Below are 23,735 nucleotides of genomic sequence, written 5' to 3' on the forward strand. Positions count from 1 at the left end.
CTGTTAGTTTCATTCCAACCTCTTTGACTCTCTCTTTCAATCAATTCGATTGCAATTATTTCCCCTGCAGGTTAACCTGGGGGTACATGCTGCGTTTGTCATTACCTCTCCCAGCTCCGACATTAGCTCTACTAATGCGGCCAATCCACACTGCCCCTCCTGCCTCACACAGACAGATGCATTCGCTGTCACCAGCCAGTAAATGATACTCTTCCCACTGATTTCATCTCAGCCCGTAAATAACAATAAAGTAAAAATGAATTCCCTCAAAGAGCAGGCACATCCATCCATGGAATCAAAGATGAATCCTTGATTAATTCCAACGGTGCGCTTGACGTTCGGAGCCTGAAGGACTTAAAGCACGTCTCGACCATATTGGAATCTTACTTTTAATAAAGTGTCTTGGTTGGAAAAGGGAACATGAGTCTAAAAAATGCAATCTGAATCTCGGACCCAAGGGAAATCCATGGAGGGCAGTATTGATTCGATCGAGGAGATTTAATACAAATTCTCCGAAAGAAGGGGGAGTATTATTTCATGTCCAACAGGCATTTCAATTTTGGGCTCATGAATGTGAACATCCCTAGCCAACAACGTGATGGTGAAAATATCTGAAAATACAAAATACAGTAGCAGCACTTAGGGTAGCAGCATCAAAAATTGTCATGTCAATGGATGGCTGCAACCATAAGATGGTGTTTCAGCTTTGAAATGCATCACCGCTGCCACGCTTGCCCTTGCCATCCACACTACTGCAGAGTCACCCACATTCTCTTCCTGATTGGTTCTTATCAGTCGACGACCAGCGGTGAAGGCAAAACATTGCAAACACCAACTTTGAGTACTGTACACTAGTTCCCCCTCTTCATCGGCCCAAGAGAAGAAATCTCTGCTCTTACTTTTTAACCTTTTAGTATTTTCTGTGGAGTACACAGTCTGCTTCCGGTTTACACCATTACGCACATGCTCAGTAGTCCAGACGGGGTTTGATACCGACACAGAGCTAAAACACTTGTGTGGACGGAGAGTGATTCCGTTTTAAAACCAGAAAATTATTAGAAAGACAGAAAGTAAATTGACTTACTTACTTCAGACAAAAGAACAAAATTGGATCAGAAACAGGGTTTCATTTCAATGAAACTTTTGACACTGACAGATTTTTTTTTACATTAGCATTCTAGTGGTTTCTTTTTCCAGGGCAGCAAGTTTGTGCACTCTGCAGTGAACCCAAAGCAAATATTATGAAGATGAATTATATGTGTAGTTACCTTGGGGGAGCGAGTGCCTCAAACTCATTAAGATGTTTCCAGTTGGGTGCAAGATAAGCCTTGCAAAGTGACAGGTAGACCACTGCGGTATTTAATGACTTGGAAGCTGTGTGTGTGGGTGTGTGCATGTTGACGGGGAGGGGGTCTGCCTTGACTCTATTTGTCTATGCTCCATCTCTCTGCATTTAATCCCTGGGGACTGAAATAACATTCCTCGCCACTGACGTCCGAACACGAGAGATAAAGAACGAACAAACCGGGAAAATTGTGTAATTCATGAAAGGTATCACGTGCCATTAGCACGGCGTCATTTATTGTGCGCCACGCGCCGTGAGTGCAATGCAGCTGAAGTGATTCATGCACGCGGGGTCAGCAAGGTGTGAAATGAGCTGGTGCTGATTAGGCCGCTCCCTTGCACATACATCAAGACACGTAGTTATCAGCAGACCAACAAACAGACCTTCCACAGAGTCTAATACGCTGCGCGTCTTTTAGAGAGATTAAAGACATGTAGTTGTTTGTTTTTTTCCCCGTGGCTTTGAAGAGAGGGGCAAAAAAAAAGATCTGTAGGACATGAATCCATTTTTATGTAGGAAAGGTTTTGCAGAAGATTTGTGTGCCTATTAGCCAGTGGCCGCCTTCGCATTCCCCGCATTTGGATTCGCACTGCGTAGCTGCACGGGATCCAGGAGCCAGGAGCCAGTGAGCAGCTCCACTGGAGCAGATTTGTATTAAATGCCTTGCTGTAGGGCACGGCGTCGTACGGGAGAGCATTACTCAAGCACCATTTCCACCTACTGAAACTGTTCATCTGGGGAATGGCCTGCTGGACCCTATAATCCCTCCACAATACCTAAGGCTACTGCACCACCTATCAACATGTAACTGGGTTCTTTGTTTGTTTGTTGAATCCATGTGCTAATTGTTTTTTGGTAACTGTAGAAGTACCCACTAGTTGGGAACCACTGATGTATATAGTTTTTAAAATAAAAACTTCGAGCATACAGTATATTCTGTCATAATGGATGTGCTATAGGCAGTGGAGCTGAATAGAGGGGGGGGGGGGAGAGATTCATGGGACCCAGAGCTTGATCCAGGTCCTGGAAAATGCCAACAATTTAATCAATTTTCTATTTTAGGGCCTTAAGTAAGTTATACTCTGGTGTCCCAGGGCTCGAGCTCCCGAGCGCGCAGCTCTACTCTCTTTTATTTCCAAACTCACACAGGCCACGTCTTCAGTCAGTCACCGTGAGCCACACACACTCAGCCAGATTGGAATTGATGTAGTAATTTTGTTTTTGCATTTTGCTGCTGGAAGGCAGTGTCCCAGTAATGCTGTAGATTCAAACATCAAAAATCTACCACTGTTGTGAGTCTGATCTGTACGATATTCGGAGCTCTCTGTGGCTCTAGGAGGTTTTTCCCGCAGCACAATTGTGCCACAGAGCTGTGTATTGAACAGTTTTAGAGTGCAGCGACGAAAAAAGACCTTGTTGAGACAGCAGAGAACAAGGTTGTCTCTGACAGATCTCTGGGTGGCCAGGCCGGGCCGGGGCGAGCCGGAGCATGCTAATTTGCTCCCACTCAGCAAGAGTGTGAGACAGCGGGGCAGTTTCGTGTAGGTGATCTCTTTCACATATGTGTGTTTATCCTCATGGGACAATAACAGCTTGTCTTTTCCTGAGCCCTACAAAGAATAGACATTTAAGCATGATCAGACTATACGTACTAAAAATTCATCTGATGTCTCTTAGGTTACATGCTACTTACTGTATGACGCTCTTTGTAAAAGCATCCGCTGAATGTCCAAAAAATAAACGAGTGACCGATCAGTGTGCACTTGTCTCTTTTGCCACAGATTTACAGAGTTTCTGGAGCCGTTCGAGAGAGTGATCCAACCAGAGGAGCTCTGGCTCTACAAGAATCCTCTAGTCGAGTCAGACCACATTCCCAAGAGGGTGATGATTGTAAGTACCTGCTATGATTATGCATTCCCCTTATTACAGACTTGATTGGCACTAAATACTTTGTCATAATTACATAAACCGCTTAGTTGTTACTCATCGGTGAGGTGCAGAAATCATTTATATAGGAAAATTAGCACTGTGAAAGCCCTCTTCTGTCCGCCGCTGAGGTGAGGCTGGAATCATGTGGATAGAGGAGGGCTTCAGTGTGAATATCATCTCTTCTTGGACAGAAGTGGATGACGCAGGGTTAGGATGAGTTCCCACCAGTTAAGGTATAGGGACTGAAAAAGTTCTATCTCTTAGCAAACGCTGTCCATCACATACAGGAGCATCTGTGCGGAGTGTGTTCTCAGGGACAATCACCAGCTTCAATAAATTTAAAATACAGCACACTGATCATTACTCAGCTCATCGCTGTGAGTCAGACTCAGACGGCGCACACTTGATGGTCCTATTTCAAAGGGTGATTATGGTAAAATATGACAACACCAAGGATGCCAAAACAGAAAAAGCTGATGTAGAACTGCAAATAGTTTGTTTCTTGAACTTTTCCCATCTGCTAAGTCGACACATTTTAACAAAAAAATAATTCTGGGAAATAGTTTTAATGTGATAATTTACGAGATTCAATAGATAGTTACTTTCTCGCCATACATTTGATGAAATCACTTTTACAGCACTGATGCCTCTGTATGATGTTAGAGCCAAGAGGGGAACATTTTATCGCAGCATAAAGACACAAAGCAGGGGGAACATCTAGATTCTGTGGGCGTCTCTGTCCAAAGTTTAAAAAAAGTACATCTACCAGCAGGTTGTAATCTCACAACTATCAACACTTTATTGCATTTGTTTAATCCAGTCACAAACACAGGGGGGAGAACAGCAGACTGTGATTCTGTGGGGAGATACGTGCCAGGCGCAGTGACTTTCTGGAGTGTGGTTGTCACGGGGACGTCGCAGCACCCTTTTGAAAAAGAAAAATACAAATAAATGTTGCAATGGTAGCTTAAGGACCGAAATTGTGACCACGCAAACCTGATTATCCAGGCACTCTCAGCCCAATGCGCTCCCTATGAAGCAGATGTAATATCGTCTCAGTGTGTTTTCTGTCCTGGTGCTCAAGGGGAGAACATGAGCTCTGATGAGGAATGCATTATGAACCCCACCCCTGATCTATAATAGACCCTTTGTTTTTTTACCACCACATAAAAGAGCGAGTAAAGCATCCTTCACGGATTTAATACAGAGTTGTTATGAGGAGAGTGTAACTTCAGTGTCCATGGATCTTTGCTGACGACAGGTTTCTCAATAAAAAAAGAGGGAGACAAAGCCCCCCACCCACATGGCTCTTTCAGAAAAATACTTCCAGTGCTGACAGCCAACAGTCAGGCTCCTCTAATGTCAGGGCTCTGCCAGCGGCCCTGAAGATGTTCAGAATTTATCTGGCCGTTAAAAAGAAAGTCCATGGAGGACATTTACATGAGGCTACATTATGACTCACTCTGACCTTCATTAAGATATTACACTGTATTACCCTGCTTGCAACCTCACGAGAGGCTGCATTCTTTCATTATGGGAGTGACGGGAATATTCTCAGTCTTTGCTATTTATCGTCGGGTTTGATGATCTACGACACTGCTTCACGTTAGACAGGCGAGCCCAAATGCAGAACACAGGCTCGGTGGGAAGATGGTTAGATAAAGATTTATTGCAAAAGGCTGTGATAATGAACGGCGGACAGGGGACTGAGGGCTCCAGCAGGCAAAGGTTGAGGCCAGAGGGGGAAAATGGCGAGTCGGATCTGAGCGGGGCACGAGGGCGGAGGAGCTGGCAAACGTGGAAGGGGCATGAGGGGAGCTGGAGGCTGGTGGATAGGAGCAGGCTCTGGAGTGTTGAGCTTGGCAGGCCAAGAGTTGCGAAGGCAGACACAAAATGGAAATTGTTAACCAGCCTAAAAAGGTTACTTCAATTGGTAGCAAACACTAATGAATTTGTTGAATTTGAAGTTAACAAGTTAAGACAATTGAAAACTTTAACTTGGGTGAAGAAACGGGGGTGGGGGGGGGGGGGGGGTTGATACACTATTGGATGGTGGGTGTGCAGACATGCACACATACATGTTCTCGCTGAGAGCTGTAAATATGTCATCATGTTATAGTCCGCCCTCTAAGCAGCCACTTGGTGAAAGGTAAAGATCATTTGTTTGTTTTTTATGAGTTTCACACGTATAATGATGTCTTATTGTTTGTTTTTTTCCATATACATGACCGAGAGGTTTGTTCCAGTTCTTCACATACCAAGAGACGTGCTGTATGATGTATAAAACTGTCTCCAGTAACATTGACACAATTCAAAACAAGGATTTCACTTGAAGAATGATTCACGTACAGAGTGTAACCTTCGTATGGGTTTGCTCATTGAACATGTTAGAGCATCTATGTGAAAACCAAACTTCATTAAGGTCATGTGCCATAAGTGCCTTCTATTATTAATCAAAAGAAGCTATGTTTTTCCAAATACAGGTTTTTGTTGCCATAAAATGTTTTGAGACAAGATCAATTGTGTTGTCAAACCGTTGAGATGCTTTTAAATACCTCATTGTGTTTCTATGGCAACTCAAATCAAATCCTTCCTCCTTTGGTACTCGCGCCGTTCACAATAGTTGTTTCACTCTGAATGAATTCTGAGGTGATGTGGGAGGCTCAAACTGACAAGAGAAAGAAGTGTTGTTGGGGTTTTTTTGTTTGTTTTTTTTCTTTTCACAGGGTTCCTCCACAACCTCAGTGACAGAGTGATGGAAACTGTTGAAATCAAAAGGTCACTGATACGCTGGGTGCATTTCTGGCAAACCTGATGGATGCTACTGGCTCCTGGGCCGCAGCTTGTTGCTTCAAACCCATTTTATCCGACAACATTCACTAGTTGATCCCGTGTCTGTCTTTTTTATACCTCTGTTTTGGTGGCAGCCATGGCCAGAGGCATTATGTTTTCTGCCGGCACTGTCTCCTGAAAAACTAAAATCTATACAACTAAACTGCAACACACATAAATGGAATTGCAATTGAATTACGTCCATTACCATAGTGAAGATACGTTGTGTTACCACTTGGCTCGAGTCTGGTAACAAGGAGGGAGGCCACGCACACACTACACTGTTCACGGGTAATTTGTTTAATCCGAAAGAATAATAATGAGGATATGTTGTGTGACTAACGAAAACTTCAAATCTTCCATAATGATATCCACTTGTAGTGGCCAAAGCATTATTCAACGTTTAAATGGTTTTGTTTAGGAGCTGTCAGCACGTAAGGGAAAGATTGTGGCCTTGTTTTATACAGAAAAAAGTACACTGTGACTTCAGATACAACATTTTTATTTATAGCCTGTTTAACCAAAATCCGAATCCTCCCCTAACCTTAGGCTGAATGCTTTGTCAGCTAAATGTACCATCCACCCCAACCACCTCCTGGTGACTGATAAACAGGGTTTTATTTATTAAAAAAAAAACATAATCCAGCATGCGTTTATGTTTCCTACAAAATGTATTTTGTGTTGCAGTCAATTTGGGTAGAAACGTTATTTCCCGGGACAGGTTGTCTGTCCTCCCATCTGTCTGGCCCATTCTTATGGATATTATATCAGGCCACAGCGTGAACTGATTAACTGGATAGAGGTACACTTTATGCTAATTATGATAAAAATACAATACATACAATATAAATACATTTTCCCTTCAAAGTCTTTACAACATACAACAAATATAAAATATGGTTTCGGAAAGACGTGAATGTAAACTGCAACCTGACTGGTTGATCATTTCTTTTAGAGCTACAGTGCAAACAGTAGAATGGCTCTATATACATATGGACAGTCTGACTGTGTAGTCATGTCTGTGCCCATGTTCCAAGGACATTCTGGATTATGTCAAACTGAGACGGCAAAATGTTGGTGCACCTGTGAGCTTGAATCCAAATGTGTTTACAAGTTTGATCCGGGGAAGTGCAAGAATTGTTCATTTGGCAGAGATACCTCGATTTACACAAGGCTCAGCACTCAGGGGAAATTCACTGTGTGTGTCATAATAATGGAATTGAAACCCAGCCTCTTGGTTATACTACCTCTGTTGCTTAATGGAGGAAAATATATTGAATTTAGCCCTAAAATAATTAATTCTGGGGGCATGAATAAGTACCTACGTGCTGAGGAGACCCAAATCTCTTATCAAGTGAGGAGCTCTTGTGCAGGCAGGAAACCCCACTAAACAATAAAGAAGCTTGTTTGGCTCCTCAGTTTGCCTTGTTAAAATTGACTGAGAATAATGGATAGGTTCATGTCGTTCCCTGAGGCAAAAGTAATTATCCTGCACAACAGTTCCAGTGGAATGCTGCAGCACATCTCCAAAGTAGCAGTAATAACTGTACTTTTTTTTTTTTTTTGTCTTGATTTCCTCACAGGCAATTTCATTTCTTACCCCACTGGCGGTGATATTTGTGGTGAAGATAATTCAGAGGACGGACAAGACAGAAATCAAAGAGGCATGTTTAGGTACGTGGAGCCAGTTACTTGAAATGTCATCAATATGTTGCTTGTAGTCCCAACCTCGCCAATGACTTTACATATATTTTTGCTGCATAATTGTTGGAGTTTTTTCATAACCACGAAAAAGTCCTCTCCTGTTCTAATTCTCTTGCTCTTTAATATCTTTGGTCTTGCCCAAGTCTTGCCTGAAAGCATGGGCTAGTTGGTCACCTGGAAGTACTTAATGGTGCTCAATCATGCAGATCGCTCAACATGGTACCACACAAGTTCGTCTTAATCACAGCAGCCATGAGTATTTACATCCATTTAAAATGTCATGCCGCTTGTTAAGTTCTCAAACGACATCTGGGAAAATCCTCTGATTTGATCACGTTTGCTGTTCGCGCTCGGTTGAGAGGCCTGCCAAGGCTTTGTCACACCAAAGAGCATTAAGTAAAAATTACACTAATCCAATTACAGAGACACAGAGATGAACTGGGTGGAGAGAGGGTGGTTCAGTGCATCAGTGTACAGTTTACAGTGTAGAAATTAAAAAGGTCCGTTGCCGCCTGCAGACAAGCAATTCTTCGAGCCTTACAGGGAAAACTTTCCCCAGGAGAAGAAATTATAAAAGGGAGCTCATTCTTCTTCTTCATATTTCTACACGATCATGGTTTTGAACCAATGGTACCGCTAGACCTAATGAGAAAGTAAGATCATAAAAGCAGCTCGGTAATGTTTCGGCTGGGTGTGGAGTTTATGATAATTTTGAACCACCTACAGACCAAATTTAGTTTCCATTCCAAGCTAAAATCGGCAAAAAAAGAAAGAAAGAAGTTACCCCTACAATGTATTCAATCTGAAGTTGTCCCTGTGATTCCTCAAACTCCAGAGGTCATGCTACTACATTTCAAGCAGATTTAACTGGTGAACCGGTTACCTGGCCAGGATTGCTGGTAGAGAGCGAGGCAGGCAGCAGGACAGGGAACAGCACCAGGGGCGGCGGTTGGGGACAGGCAGACTGTCGATGTTGGTGTTGGCAGAGTGACCGGCGAGCTGGGCAGTGGAGGATACAGGCCTGGCTGCTGAGAAAGGAAAATGGAAGGTAGAAAAGGTTTCACCGAGCTGCAGAACGTTCCATGTGGGCGAACAGATGTGACAGAGATTGGCGTGGAGAGCCGGGTCTTTATATACCACAGAGTCTTAGATCAGGAGCTGGAGTGCCACACCCAGCGGACACGCAAGACACCAGAGAAAGACAAACGAGGACACACATTAAACACACGGAGAGAAAGTACGAGACAGAAACACGGGGAAAACAGGGTGAGGAAAAAAACAGGCGCTGTAAAAGTTGTCAAATATTGGGAGCTTGAGTTGGATTGTCACCCTTTTAACACCCATGGGCCTCGCTTTTGTAATATAGTGCAATTATTGCTTGACACGATATGTTCCGCCATCACGTCGCCTCTTTAGTTGTCTTTGGAGTAAAACGAACACGTTGTTCCCTTGGCAGGGTTGTCTAATTACACTCTATCGTTGCCAAACTCCTGCAGCTTAATTGCGTGATTATCTTTCAGTCAGAATATAATGGAGCCATTTTGGTTGACTTTGGTTATATTTGACAAAAGTCTACACGCTGAAAAAAAATGCAAATCATCATCTGAACGCGAGATCTCATGGCACAGCTTGAATGTTTGCTGTGTGCGTTGGGAGTAATCTTCCGATTAGTGAGACAATGAGACAGTTTTGAACAAGAGGCACTCGCTGGGTCTCTGCAAAACTTAAAATGACTAAAACTTCTGGGCCCCTGCTCACCTGCTTTGTTCCTGAGTGTTAAACCAAACCAAACCAAAGGGACTGCCAAAACATTGTCAGTGCCACTGTCGGCGGTGGGCCAGCACACAGCTAATTAATACTAGAATGACCATCAGTAAACTTCCCCAAGTCTCGACTAAATGTGAGAGAATGCAGCTCATGCACTAGTCTTGTAGGCTATCATACGTGCTAGGTCTCCTCACACTGAGTCGGATCTGACAAAGTGAACACATTGCCCTTTAATTGTCCAATTTTTGAACCGGTCAAACGGAGCATGTGCCATTTGGGCTCTCGTCTGGGCGGCACAAAATAGCAGGATGTTAAATAACACTGACGCTGTGCTCCTCTCAGCAGCTCTGGGAGATAATGAATTTGAGCACCGGCGACGTGGGGTGAATTCAATTTGCCTGCAGACTGCTGGGACTAACCTATGAGGGCAGGCACTCGGGCTAATGTTGAGCCCACAGTGGTTTGCTTCATTGCTTATTAAACAAACGTACGGTGACAGTGAAATTCCTGTCCCTTGTTTCCTATTAACAAAATTTTGATGAAAAAGTAATTGCTTCCTAGTTTTGTCACCGCTATACTGTTGGGATATTTCCGAGACTTTCTCAATATTAAATATCTGATCTGTTTGTGTTATTGATCTGTCTGTTGTAGATCGGTCCACTGCTTTGTTGAACAATGAATGAGGCTGAATGTCAGTGATTTTGGTGACCTCTCTGAGCTTCACATTGCAGACATCCACGTCCCCCATTATTCTGATCTCCTGACTTTTTCTTCTAGAAATGCAGACATATATATATATATATATATATATATATATATATATATATATATATATATATGTCATTGTGGTCAGTGCTTTGGTAAATGGCTAAATACCTTCAAAACTCCCTTCTCATTCCCATGAACCTCAGTTGTCTGGACTGTGTGTGTGTGTGTGTGTGTGTGTGCGCGCGTGTGTGTTGCTGCTACGAAACTGTCGGCCGGTTCACAAATAAATCCCATCAACCATCTGCCCATCTGCGAGGGAAATTCCAATGAACCCAATTAGCTGTTTTATTTGGACAATATGTCAGAGGAGCGGGTGAACTGCCAGAGCCTGCACTGCACTGATAGTAAAAATTGACACTTTTACTACGGCTGTACTTTTTCTATCGATCTTACACCTACTGAAAATGCAACGTCAACCTTGTCTGTTTCACCTGTACTGTATGATGCTAATGTGACTGCGTTTGCTTCTCCCGCAGCTGTGTCTCTGGCCCTCGCCCTGAATGGAGTCTTCACAAACACCATCAAGTTGATTGTCGGCAGGTATGAAAGCCAAACAAGCTGAAGAACTGGCTCTAAGAATGATGTTAAACCGTTTTCCCCTTTGACTATCACCTTCTCCAGCTTTAACTCGCTGTTTGACAAGGTAACGGAACTCTCTGTGCGGTTGATTCTGATTTCTAGACCCAGGCCCGATTACTTCCAGCGCTGTTTCCCGGATGGACAAGTGAGCGCGAAGATGCTGTGCACCGGGGAGCCAGATCTGGTCTCAGAGGGACGCAAGAGCTTCCCCAGCAGTCACTCCTCCTGTGAGCACCAGTCACCGGTCGTAACAGATCACTGGCAGCACTCTCGAAACAATGTCAAAAGATTCAGAGTCATTAAACCTGCATTGAAATGCAGCTATGGTTGATCTTGGCGCTCTGAGCATCATTTCACACAGGGAGAAAATGCTGACTGGGTGTCTACAAGGTGTTTACATTACATTTCATAGTAACAATCTTGTTGCTGTCTCTCTTCAAAGGTAATTGCACCGTGAAGCAACGAGTTATCATTCAATTTACACATCCTGAGGCAGCTTTTTGAGATGGTTATATAGGGATGTGGTTGATTGGGTCTATCTCATTCAATCTTGTGCACTTGGTGAATGTTTGTGTTGACTTCATCTGACTCCCTGCTGTGTTCAGCTGTTCCGCCCCATGTGGGACACGGGACATCCTTCGGACCATATTGCTTTCCAAGCTGTTTTCACTTCAGCAGCGTGTTAAATAATTCACGTTTCCTCTGTTGTCCAGCAGCTGAATGTAAGTAGTATACAGGGAGTGTCTGCTGTTTTGAATAAACACTCAGCGGGATTTTTTGCATTAGTCATCTGAAGACTGAACGAAAAATAACGTCTTTGAAAACATCACTTTGCGGCCTTGCTTCCATTTAACATGAAGCATACTTGAGAAATTTGCTTTGGTGAGTGTGGGCCTGCAGATGACTCCAACTGTAACAACATGATTATATCGTAATTACACTAAATCTCCTGTGATGTATCATGTAAAATGAGAAATATACCTTTATTCAATCAATCAGACTGTATTTGTACAGCACTTCTCATACAAACAATGTAATACAAAGTGCTTTACAGAATAAAAGCAATAAAAACAATACCACCCACCCCCACCCCCGCACATAGCCAAGCAATATTAAAACAGCAACGGAGGAAACGGTACCGTGAATCTCATTAGTGTGAAATGAGGAAACACCGAAGGCATGTCAACATAGAAAGATAAGGTAATACTAATAAGGTAATACTAATTGAGATGCAAAATAAAGGAAAGGATATTTTAATTAACACAAAGCCGACACGACATGCTGGGAAGCCAGAGGTCACAATAAAATGCCATTATCAAAATAAAAACTCCTCAATTAAACATTAACAAAAATTGTGGATTTTGGGTGAAATGTGAATCTATTACATGGGTCCATGGGTTACATCAGCATAATAGTAAAGTCGCACATTTACAGATCGTCAGACACCTGCTTCAAGAAAAGAAAGTTTGGAAGGGCTGGCTGAATCCCATTAGGAGGAGCAGAGAGGGGCATTGCTCTGTAGTTCACTGCAACACTGTGTATGATTACAACTGCAGGGCGGCTCTAACAGCCGTCTGCTGTTGTGCTGAGTGAGAAAGTGATTGAGAAAATCGCGCAACAGGGACACGAGGAGCACCCAGCCATCGTGACTAGAGAAAAGAAAAAGAAAAAAAAATCCAATTTCCTTCGTCCCTTTTCACCGGGACAGCACTTTTTGGAGCATGCATAAGTTCACAGAGCTTTTAACCAGACAGATGTGGAAATGGACAGGCGATAGGGCCAGACAGCTGAATGTACCCTTGTTCAAAGTGGCATCCGCATGGAATGCAACAGCTCTTCTGTCTGGAAAAAAATCCCAAGACATGTACTATAGGCCAAAATACATGTTTTGCATTGACAGATTCGTGCCTCTCCGAAAAGGATGCTCCGTTGTCTTCATGGAAAAAAAATGACCCCAACTAATACATAAGAATCAGCGGGGACGAAAATAGAATACACACCGGCCTTCGCCGTTTGATGACGGCTGTTTTTTAAAGCACACAACCTATTATTGCAATTCAATGTTTTTCTTCAAGCAACTGTTTGATTTGATTTATTTCCCTCATCTCGTAGCAAAGTGACAGAAAGTGGAGGAGACAGGTCCCAAACAGAGAAAAACAAACAGATGAATAAAAGCTCCTGAACTCACTGCGGCGACATATGCAGTGGTATAAAGCCCCTAAAGCAAGTCCTAAACTATTAGCTGCAAATCATATTCTCCTTATTCATATTCTTCTCACCATTTCTCCCTGTGCGTATTGAGCCCGTTAGATTTGATCAATTAATAGGAACTCTTTAAAACCATCTGCCATCTTTACCATCTGCATTCCCTCCCATGCCAATATAAATCCCTCAAGATGTAATAACATCTTTGAATCTCCACATAGCTTTAACTATCTACATTAAATAGCACATGTTGGTATGTCCATCATATCAGTTCAGTATAGGGAGAGAGGGTCACTCTTTGGACAGTGTGCTGTCATGTGTTTACCCACTCAGGCCCCCTTCAGTGTTTCCTGGAGTGTGCGGAGGGGTTGAGGTTGACGAACAGCTTGTGCAGGAGTGCGGCAATTATACAGTGCTAATAATGAGTTCCTGTTCGCTTTGTGTATTTTTAATGGATGAAACAGGATCAGTGCCCAAGTGGTTGGTTAATATGCATTAACTTCTGGTCAGGGGGGTGTCCCATCCTTCCCTACAGGGGTCAGAGGTCAGAAAAGAAGAGGAGCGAGTGGGGACGGCTGGGAGACGGAAACCAATCACTAATGTAATATAATTAAAACACATGGACACTTTGTGTGTGACCCTCCCACACACATCTGTTTTAGTGGCAGATATTTTCATCATAGACAAAGGGGAGAAATGTGTGGAGACTTTGCAGTTGCCTTGACCCAAGCATAACCTTTCTGAATCCACGACCGAACCCCGGGGGTCACAAACAAGTTCAACACAACATCTCCCAATGTGCCCTAGCTTCCTTTTAACCGCACAGTCTGCAGTACTGTACGTCTGCAGTACTGTACGTCTGCAGTACTGTACGTCTGCTCTTGTCGCACAGTCCCCATCTTCGCCCATCATGTTTGCCCTGCTGTAGCCCAGATAGTCTCCATCACCACCGACACCTGACACCACTCACTGTGCACTTTAAACCAAATGATAGGATTTCTCCACAAAAGTAATGCACACTGGTAACCAAGCAACCAAAGATGGGAACTTTTCAGAGAACGAAGCCTAATAGTTGACAGCCACAGTAGCAGTTCTGTTACATGCCAACAATAGCATGATAAAATACACAGTGCTAACATGCTGTTGTTTAGTGGGTAGTGGGTTCTCTTAGATAAGCTTTAGCGTGTTAATAATGGTAAAGTCATTTAAATTACAAGGATACATTTAAATAAACAAACTCTTGGATGAATTAAAATGTTGGCAAAATGATAGCGCTAGTTGACAATTCAAAGCAACAACAAATTAATTGTGATTCATCCTTTGGGGAACACGAGCATCTTTACTAAATGTCAGGGCAATTTATCAAGGTGTAATTAAAAATCCAAACTGACCCAAACTGTGCCAGAATTTAATTGGCTCTTTCTTGGCCCATGTCCCAACCCCTCACTTAGATTCATGGAAATCTGTTCAGTAGTTAATGCGAAAATGTATCACATTTGACGAAGTTCAGATTCAAGTGACAAAAAACAAGTTATACAGTAGACTAAAAAAAGGATTGAAAATTTGATAAAAACTGCATTTTCTGCACGATCACAAGAATTTTTTTTTTGAAGTAGCTCAATATATCTTCTCTTAGGTGAGCTTTATTATTCACATTACTCAGTATAACATCCTATATAGTTTCATGTGTCAGATATTTTTCAAATAGCGGCTCCTTCAGTGAGAGGTTTTATAAGCCTTCATGACGTACCTACGCACACATGGAGCCACTGTGATATTAATCACATCTTATTCCTAATGTGCAATTACCGTCCATTTTTTCCAGCCACCCTTCTTTGTCTCAACCCTGCCATGTTTTCAGAAATCAACCCCGTTGTCTTATGCGAAAGTGCAATTAGACTTGGTTCCTCTTCACTTACAACTTCTGAACAAACATTGTGCCTGTTTTGAAGATGAGAAAAGCAGCTGCACTGCACTCATCACTCCCATTAGCCGTCTTTGTTTGGTCTAAGGAGAATCACTTTTCAAGGCTTTTTCATGATTCATTACTATGATGTTTATTTTTTCCTCACTGTTGGCCTCCTCTCTGTCCTCATGGCCTTTAGGGGACTTCTGCTGCCTCTTGAGGAGAAACCTTCAGTTGTTTTTGGGTACACCTAGTATTCAATATAGCCCTACTGCTCCAAATGCACTGGCTTAGTAAATTAATGCCAATGCCAATTTTGCACATATAAATGTGTTTCTCTTTGGATGGTTTGGGATACATATACTAGCTATCCCCCACTCATGTATTATGCATATAACCATGGCATAAATTTTCGTGTAATTCTCAAGATGTTGTCTCACTGTGTGCAAACGCATTGCCTGTGTGCAGTGTGGAAATGTGGCAAGTACAGTTACTGCTACAATGCACCGTTATTCATTATGACACCTTTAATAATTCAAATGTAATTTTGCAAATCTCATATTTGTGTTATAGTTCTAAACGGGTCAACAGGCAAACAGAGGACCCAGCAAAATATTGTGTTTTCTATTTCCAACAACATATTTTTCTTTCTTGATTGCCACCTACATTTCCACAGAAGCCCTACTCTCCGAGAAATGTCAATCATGATTAGAAGGATCATCGGCTGTTTTCTGTGTGCGCAAACCATAATAACTCAAATTGCCTCTTTTTTTGCTGCAGATACAGTAGCTAGTTTTACATATATGCCCATAGTAATGGTTTAAAGTCTTAGCCACAGTGTTACTTTGATTTCCTCCAATTCAAAAACCCTAGACTAGATTTACATCAGTGTAACTGTGACTGTGTACCTGCCCTCGGTGCGTCCCTGCCTTCCTCTCGAAACATGCTCCAATAAGTTCCAGCTCCCATCACTCTGAATGATAATGGGAAATAGCAGTAAAACTGGGTCCCTGGATTCATGCACAAAAAAAACCAAACTGTGTGATGATTGTGGGTCCATCACATCAATACAGAAGAACAGAAGTCAACACAAAACACTTTCATTGTTATAATATTACAGTTAATGCATTAGTGATGAGGGCAAAACTGTAAAAATGTGTGCTGGAAATGTACCACTGGATCTGCCGGTCACAGATAATTCAGTCCTGTCTTACCTAATGAGTAATGTAATCATCTTAGCTATGGTTAGGCGATTAAAATGAATGGTTAGTGAGCTGTTGGGTGATTGGAAATACGGAGAGGTTGCTCAGAAGACAGATGGATGTGCAATGAGCATGCTGAGGCTATGGATCTATCATCGTTTGACTCACTTTGTGACATTCAGTGGTGGAAGTGGTACTCAGATCTGAATGTACAACACAATAACACAAATTAATAGATTGAGGCATTGGTAGACCAGCAACCTGCTGTGCTCTGAGAAGTAAAATGACATTTGATAAAACAGCTGTTTCTGTTTTAACAAAAAAAGGATCTCATTTTACAATAAAAGTCTGTCTCTGTAAGAATCCCATCCATAATGTTTTCAGAAATTAATAACTTGAGCCTGTCTAGTAGTGCATGGACTTTGATATGGACAAATGCATAGTTGGATTACATCGCAGTGCAATTTTGCAGAGTGGACAGATTGCAAAGATCATTTACACAAAAATTAGAAAAAAAGGTTCAAAAATATTTTAAAGAATCAGTTGTTGCTATACTGCATTTAGGTGCCAGATACCCCAGGACACTTTCAGAATTGTTGTGGTTTGGTCGGTGGGTCAGAGCTGTCTTGGCGGTACACAGACGACCAACAACATATTTGGCAGGACAGGTCCTAATGTTTGGCTGCTTATGTTTTTCCCACCTGAGGTGAGTGAAGATAACCAAATTAGAGGCAGGGTAGGGTCGGGAAGGTGGATTACACTGTATTTCTTTTTAATAAAAAAACAAATTTTACCCTATATCACAGCTATCCAAAATATTGATGCAAAATGCCTAATGTGAAATGAAGTTTTTAATGGAGTAATTTCTTGCTCACTGACAGCAGCAGAAGCAGCACTGAGAGAGTTGGACGTTCTGCCTCTGCCGTCTCTCTCCGGCATCCTCGCTCTCGATCTACAGGCCACACACGTGTCATAGCAGCCTTAGTATTCTTGGCCCGTTTGCGGGTTGAGTGACAAATGGGCAGCTGATGGGTGCTGAAGTGTGCTGTTTGGTCCGCTGCAGCAGTAAAGTAATGACCCCGTCTCTGCACCGCCTTTTATGGCTCCATCACACAACCTTTAATTCATACAGTTAGACAGCCGCTGTTTCTCTCACACTGTCGACTCAGTCACATTTGTTTTTGGGACAGGGGCATGGTTCTCACCGTGACTTCAGGGTGCACAAGGAACCAAATTTTGTACTGCGTGTGAGCTCAGGGATGTACACTGATGCCACTTACAGTACACACACTCCAATTTGGAGAATGCACATTGCTAAATAAGTCTCCTTCAGTGTGTGGGTTGTGCTTTGTGGCTGTCTGCTTGCCTTCGCCTGCTCTGAGGGAACATATCGCACACAGTGCATATAGTGCGGAGGTCTCAGTGAGCTTATCTGAAAGTGGGTGGCCGGGAGAAGTTGGTAAACTCCCATCTGCCTCCTTCATTTAGTTTTTCTGAAATGCTCTTTTATCACACTATATTGTCCTTTTCATTGTTGGATTTATCTTCAACAAGTTGCAGGCCTTGTCCTTGTCTTCATAATGCATGTCTTTGCTGATGAACAACAGGCCACAGACAGGGTGAGAGTTTTATCATGTGAATGCAGAATATATTGCTCATCTTCTCTGTCCTTCTCCCCCTCTGCCCACTTCTCCGTCTGCCATAGTTGCATTCTCTGGTCTCGGCTTCACCTCCTTCTATCTGGCGGGGAAGCTGCAGTGTTTCACGGAGCAGGGTCGAGGGCGTAGCTGGCGTCTGTGCGCCATGGTGCTGCCTCTCTACAGCGCTATGATGATTGCTCTCTCCCGGACTTGTGACTACAAACACCACTGGCAAGGTCTGCCCAACAGTTCAGAGACATTACACATGCTTATGATTTGCACACATTGATCAAAATTACTGTCAGACAAACGCTGAATGTTCTTTATTTATACATTGCTAAATCTGCATGTGTCTGCCTGAAAGGGATAGCTCTGCAGAAGTCACTTGTCTTGAGACACTTTCATAATAATATATAGATAATTGACAAAGTAAACTGTGGGCGATGCCTTGTTTCAAACTGCTGTTCTGCTTCAATCACGAAATATTTTCATTTAATCAGCATGGCAGACAAAAAGGCCCCAAAACATCAGACTGTACAGAAAATCAGACTGAGTGGCTTCTTTGCGGCATATTTACCCAACAGACTGAAAATTGCATCTCATAAGACTGTCAGTTATAGCATAATGTCAGATTTTGATTTCCTGAAAATTGCCTCAGATGACAGCGAGGCAGCATTTAATTCAGCAGCCCTGGGAAGATAAAACACAATTACAAGCTTAGGTTTTTCATATCTGTTGTGAGGGAACTGGAGGGAGACTTGGAGGGAAGGGAACGCATGTGTGGGTGGTGTGTGGGAGAGAATATGTGGTAATGTGAAGACAGCTCTGTCATATGGTGTTAATTAGTTTTCGAAAGCCATATGTTTCTTGGTGAGCAGGGCAGCTACAGAACAGACAAATTCTTTCAACCACCAGGATTCCTTCAGGCCACATTAAAAAGCACAACACATACGGGAGTTACAGGCAAGCTGACCACTTTCTGAGTGATCTAGGTGTGCACACACTTCATCTCCTCCCGCCGCCCAGTCTGCTGGGCGATCAGCAATAGTGCAGCACATTAAACTTGAGGGGCCCCAATCTGCACCGAATGTAAACACAAGGTGGGAGCCCCCATTAGCCTGGGTGCTGAGCCGTGCTTGATGGATACTAATATCCTCAGCATCACTTTGCTCTTTGGAGGTGCCCTGTGTCCTCAGGGGGGGAAAGGGCTGTCCTTCCGAACGCTGTCTCTCGATGAGGCCACCAAAACTAATATATTGCATCAAATCACAGTCTATTAAATTCTGCTGACAGGAGTCGATGAAACATTCACAGAGCAAGCTCATGCATTGTAAAGTTGTTCAACGGTGGAGATCGATGATATGCTATATTTCATTTGCTCCCCTCCGAATGAGAAAATAAAGGGAGACCTGTGGAAAAATATAACTTTGCTATCATGAAAGTCACTGCTTCTGCTGCTCCATTTACCAGCTGGCCATGTCATTTTGATATATACCCAGCAACATAGGCTTAATATTCAGCCTGGCAGTGTGATATTATATGATATATCACAGCTTAAAGGGCCAGGTACAGTACAAAAAGGGTTCGACATCGATGGCAAAGTGACAGAGACAGCATGTCCAATGGCAAGTGCTCAGTAGAGCAGATTCATCATTTTTCCACTCAGTTTCCCATCGACCTCTAAACTAACCAGGCGCGATGGATGCTCACTGAAAACACTATGGCACAGACAGGGATATCTAATTAATTGTGTTCGTTCTAAGAGCAGGTGTTACTTTACTCTGCCTCTGAACATGACATGGTTAAAATTAAACGTAGATGCACATCTTGAAATATACGTGTTTTTCTGACTTGGCAGACGCCGTCGTTGGAGGAGTGATCGGGTTGCTGTTTGCGTACATCTGCTACCGCCAGCACTACCCACCCTTTCTGCACATGGACTGCCACCTGGCTTACGCCAGTCTGGCCGCCGCCCCCCACGCACCCTCGCATCCCCAAGACGACCTGCAGCCCACTGACAATGCCACCACCCTTCCCCTGGAGGGCTTGACTGAAGGGCCAGTATGACTAGTGGCCACCACCGAGACTCCACCCAACACCCTCACCAAGCCGCCAAGCCCACCTCCTCATGCCCAGTGACTGACTGGCACTTGTATACATTCCAATGGACATTGACACACCTCGCCCATTCTCCTACTGTTACACCCAGTCTCGGTGACAACTACATTCTCTTGTGTTCATTCTTTTATATCTGGTTCTTGCTCAGCAGCCATGAAAGTCTATATTTAGATGTGATGTGTGAGAGGAGCCTACGAATATGGGACATCACCACCGAGAGGGGAGTGAGAAAAACATGTTGAAAACTTGAGGAAATGAGTTGTCTTGTTAATGGCTGTGAAGGAAGATGAGAATATAGCCAGTTATTGCTGGAATTCTTTGTTTAATTAGAGACGTAGCCGACAGCTTGTTTCATGCGGGGGTTTATTTAATGTGTCGCTGTTTAAGGACCGGCAGGGCAAGTTGGGGCGAACCTGAGAAATCCCATTACAATGTCACAGCAATCAAAGCATGAAATCAAACCGTAATTAAGGTAATTCAAAATTGTATGTTAGGTGCCACAGTAAGAAACACATTTTGGAATCGGAGAGCAACTATTGACATTGTGTGTGTTTTAGTAAGATATGCAGAAGCTGCATTTTCAGAGGGAACCAATGTGTCAGTTTTAAATATAAGGAATTGGAGAAGTATGTTCGTACTTTTCTGTTTTAAATAATTTGTGGTTGTCCATAATAATATAATGACAAACATTGGACCTATACACTGTCGGAGAAAAGCACTGGTCTGTGTCAAGGGCAATTTTCAATGTTGCCCAACCCTTCTGAAACAACTCCTTTACCGTACCCCGTTTTAAAAAAAATTCTATTTAGCCTTCCAGTGCAATTCTGGATACCACCCATTCCTCGTGCCTCTTCCTCACCTTCTCACTATCCAACTTTATTCGTCTCAAGCCCTGCATTCAATGTTCCCCGGGGTTGCACGGGGGCGCCGACCCAAATTTTATGCTCGATGAGTGCAATCAATAACAGACGGGAATAACAGGTGGGAATGGCCTGGCGGAAGTGTGTCTGGACAGGCACAAACTCCAGTCCTGCATTAATCCTCATTAAGGGAGGTCAGCCACCGCAGCTTATGAGGACATTAGGACCATATGAGGTGTCCCAAGGACTGCCCGGGCATTGCTAATGGCCCTCAGCCCACTGTAGCCCCATAAATAGACAATCTAGGATTCAGCAGACGACAGGCCAGAACCCTGGACAGCCTGAATTTTGCCAGCCTTAATTTAGGGAGACTCCATTGAAACGAAGCAGACACCAAAGATTTGTAGCTCTTTGTCTGCTTGGGTTGTATGCACGCTCTTATGTTTTATTATCGGTGATGATGACGCATTCCTGGTTCCCTATCCTCGGAGAAGCAATTTCGTAGCCTCTTAAAACATTTGTTTGAAATTGTGGATAATTTCGTTGCCTTGGTTACCATGTCTGTTTTGCCATTGCTGTGACATCAATGGGAAGGCGCAACCTCAGCTTAACTCTCACCCAAACAAGCTGCACAGGGCGGCAAAGATTATATATTTGCACTTAAAAGCGAAGAGGGGAAAACAGAACAACATCAGAAGAGCATGATATGAAACGAGCACCAAGCCGAATGTAGAAGGCTATTTTGTAATTTTATTATCTTGTCAGGATGTAAGTCTAGTCCCTTTACATTTGTCTGCTCCTCCTCTGTCGAAACCTTTTTTTGTAAAAAAGCGTCAGTTGCAACATCTGTACCGTCAGCCTGCTGTTATGCAACAAAACCCTCTCTGCGGTCAAAATAGTCATTAGTTATTAAAATCAGCCACAATTAAGCCTTTGCCATTGATGCAACCATTGGTAGAGTCTTACAACTGTGTGTGTGTGTGTGTGTGTGTGTGTGTGTGTGTGTGTGTGTACACCAATGCAATACAAAATGAAACTTTACAAAGTGAACATTTCACTTGAGGGAGCAGGTGCTCGACTCTGCACATCAGACTCTGTGACAGGACTTAAAGAGACTCAGAGGTGACTGGAGAGAAACTTGTAAACTGACTTTGAGAACAGACTTGGGTATGAGTGACAGATATTTTTACATTTTGAGGCAGAGTTGGGGGATAAAATGACTGAGATGCATCATGTTCTATAGACCTGCATTCGCCTGACTTGGCAGCCTGATGTTCGTACCTTGTCATTTAGTTATCTCCTATTAGATGTTACAGTGTATATTGACAAAAAATGGTGTCTGTAAGAGTATTTTGGCTTTGGTGCTATTGATACTTTTGTAGCAGTAGGCGTTACTTTTTTTCAAATGGTGGAAGTGTCCGTTTGAAATAAAAGTCAATAATTTTCTACAGAAGAAAAAAAATCGAATACATTTTTCTGTTTTTGTTTTGTTTTTTCAAATCATATGCTCAAAAGAAGCCTGTACTTGTGAGATATTTTCAGTCATTTCACCAATCCCAGGGACCGATGGGATAGAAGTGTTTAAAAGATATTAGAGAATGCTGAAATTATTATCAGTTACAATGAACAGATGTCTGAAGAAAAAAAACAGAGTGTAAGACTTATGAATCGTTGTTCATGGCATGCCAGTTCCATTTGTGAGAAATGAGTGTTGAATAAGCATGTCCTGCCTTGAGAACTCTTTGAGCTGTGTGTTGCTCTTTGTATACTTTATGTACAATAAAAGACTGCCGCTGTGTGAAATGTGTCCGTGAAGAGGGCCTAATGTATGTTGTCAACGTGTGACCGCTGGAGCCTGCGTTTGTTGATGTGGCAGGAACTGCTTCACGTGCATCCAACACATCGTTAGAAACAAATCAAGGTCTGAGCATGTTTATATTAAGACATTGCACCCTGTGATCAAATCGAAGTTGTGACCACATAATTACAGTATATGCAAATGACCAGTCTTTACATTATGCACCGGCAAACATTTGAATGAGCTATATTCCGAGCTTGGTTCCGTGAACTTCTGCTTCAGTGGTCCTGCTGACAGACTGCAGCAGGGCTACAAAAGAGGCTCAGTGTGTGTGTGAATGGAATCTCGCTCTATAGTGTGTGTTGTGCTTCTTTCTTTTTTTTTTGCATCATCAGTGTTGCTCTTATGTTTAGGGAGTTTCCAATAAACATATGTATGCTTAAGACTGCCTGTTGCTTTTCATATCCAGGCTGCTGGAAAGGGCAACTCCTGAGAGCTGAGGATAGTTTCATTAAAAAAGACATTTGCTCCGACTGTATGAAGAGTAAATATGCTTTTACTAAAAGTAGGGGAATATGGGCGAGTCATTGTTTCCAAAACACAAAGAGTTTATCGATTTAAACGGGGCCAGCAGCAGAGTAGTGTGGATGCCAGGTGTAAACATAGCAAGCGTGATAAGTATCAGTGTGGACATGCATGCATGGGAGAGAGAAGATGCTGGACTCTAACTCTGGCCACTGCAATGAGGACTTGTTTGTGGTACATGGTTACTACTGAGGCATCCAAAGAAGAGCCTAGTTCCTGGTTACCACAACAATATTATAGTCCTTCTCCCTTCAAGGCTGCAAATGAAATTCAATACAGTAGTTTGAAAAGTAATTTTAGATGGCTCAAAATTGAATCCCTGACTGTTTCCTGTTTTCCCTCATGAAAATGATTCCCTCTGGATAACAAGCCAAAGACACCACAGATCCATTAGGGTCTTGCTCAAAGACATCGTGCATTTGTGTCGCTGTCGCTATCGTGTGTCCTTTTCAAGGCTTATTAGAGTGTGACAACGTTCGCAAAAGCGCACAAGGCCG

The 23,735-nt window shown here is 42.9% G+C and overlaps 1 protein-coding gene across 1 annotated transcript in view; it reads left to right on the plus strand.

Moving 5' to 3' along the window:
* The window catches only part of plpp4 (phospholipid phosphatase 4), a 39,836-nt gene extending 17,174 nt beyond the window's left edge, over positions 1-22,662 (plus strand). Inside the window, exons 2-7 of the mRNA XM_035606911.2 lie at positions 3,127-3,235; positions 7,690-7,780; positions 10,822-10,885; positions 11,027-11,151; positions 17,943-18,113; positions 19,736-22,662. Coding sequence (XP_035462804.1) covers positions 3,127-3,235; positions 7,690-7,780; positions 10,822-10,885; positions 11,027-11,151; positions 17,943-18,113; positions 19,736-19,944 — 769 coding nt within the window. The 3' untranslated portion in view covers positions 19,945-22,662. The remainder of the gene's footprint in view (positions 1-3,126; positions 3,236-7,689; positions 7,781-10,821; positions 10,886-11,026; positions 11,152-17,942; positions 18,114-19,735) is intronic.
* Positions 22,663-23,735: the final 1,073 nt, after the last annotated feature.

Source organism: Scophthalmus maximus, chromosome 10 (genome assembly GCF_022379125.1).
Source record: "Scophthalmus maximus strain ysfricsl-2021 chromosome 10, ASM2237912v1, whole genome shotgun sequence".
Taxonomy (NCBI): domain Eukaryota; kingdom Metazoa; phylum Chordata; class Actinopteri; order Pleuronectiformes; family Scophthalmidae; genus Scophthalmus; species Scophthalmus maximus.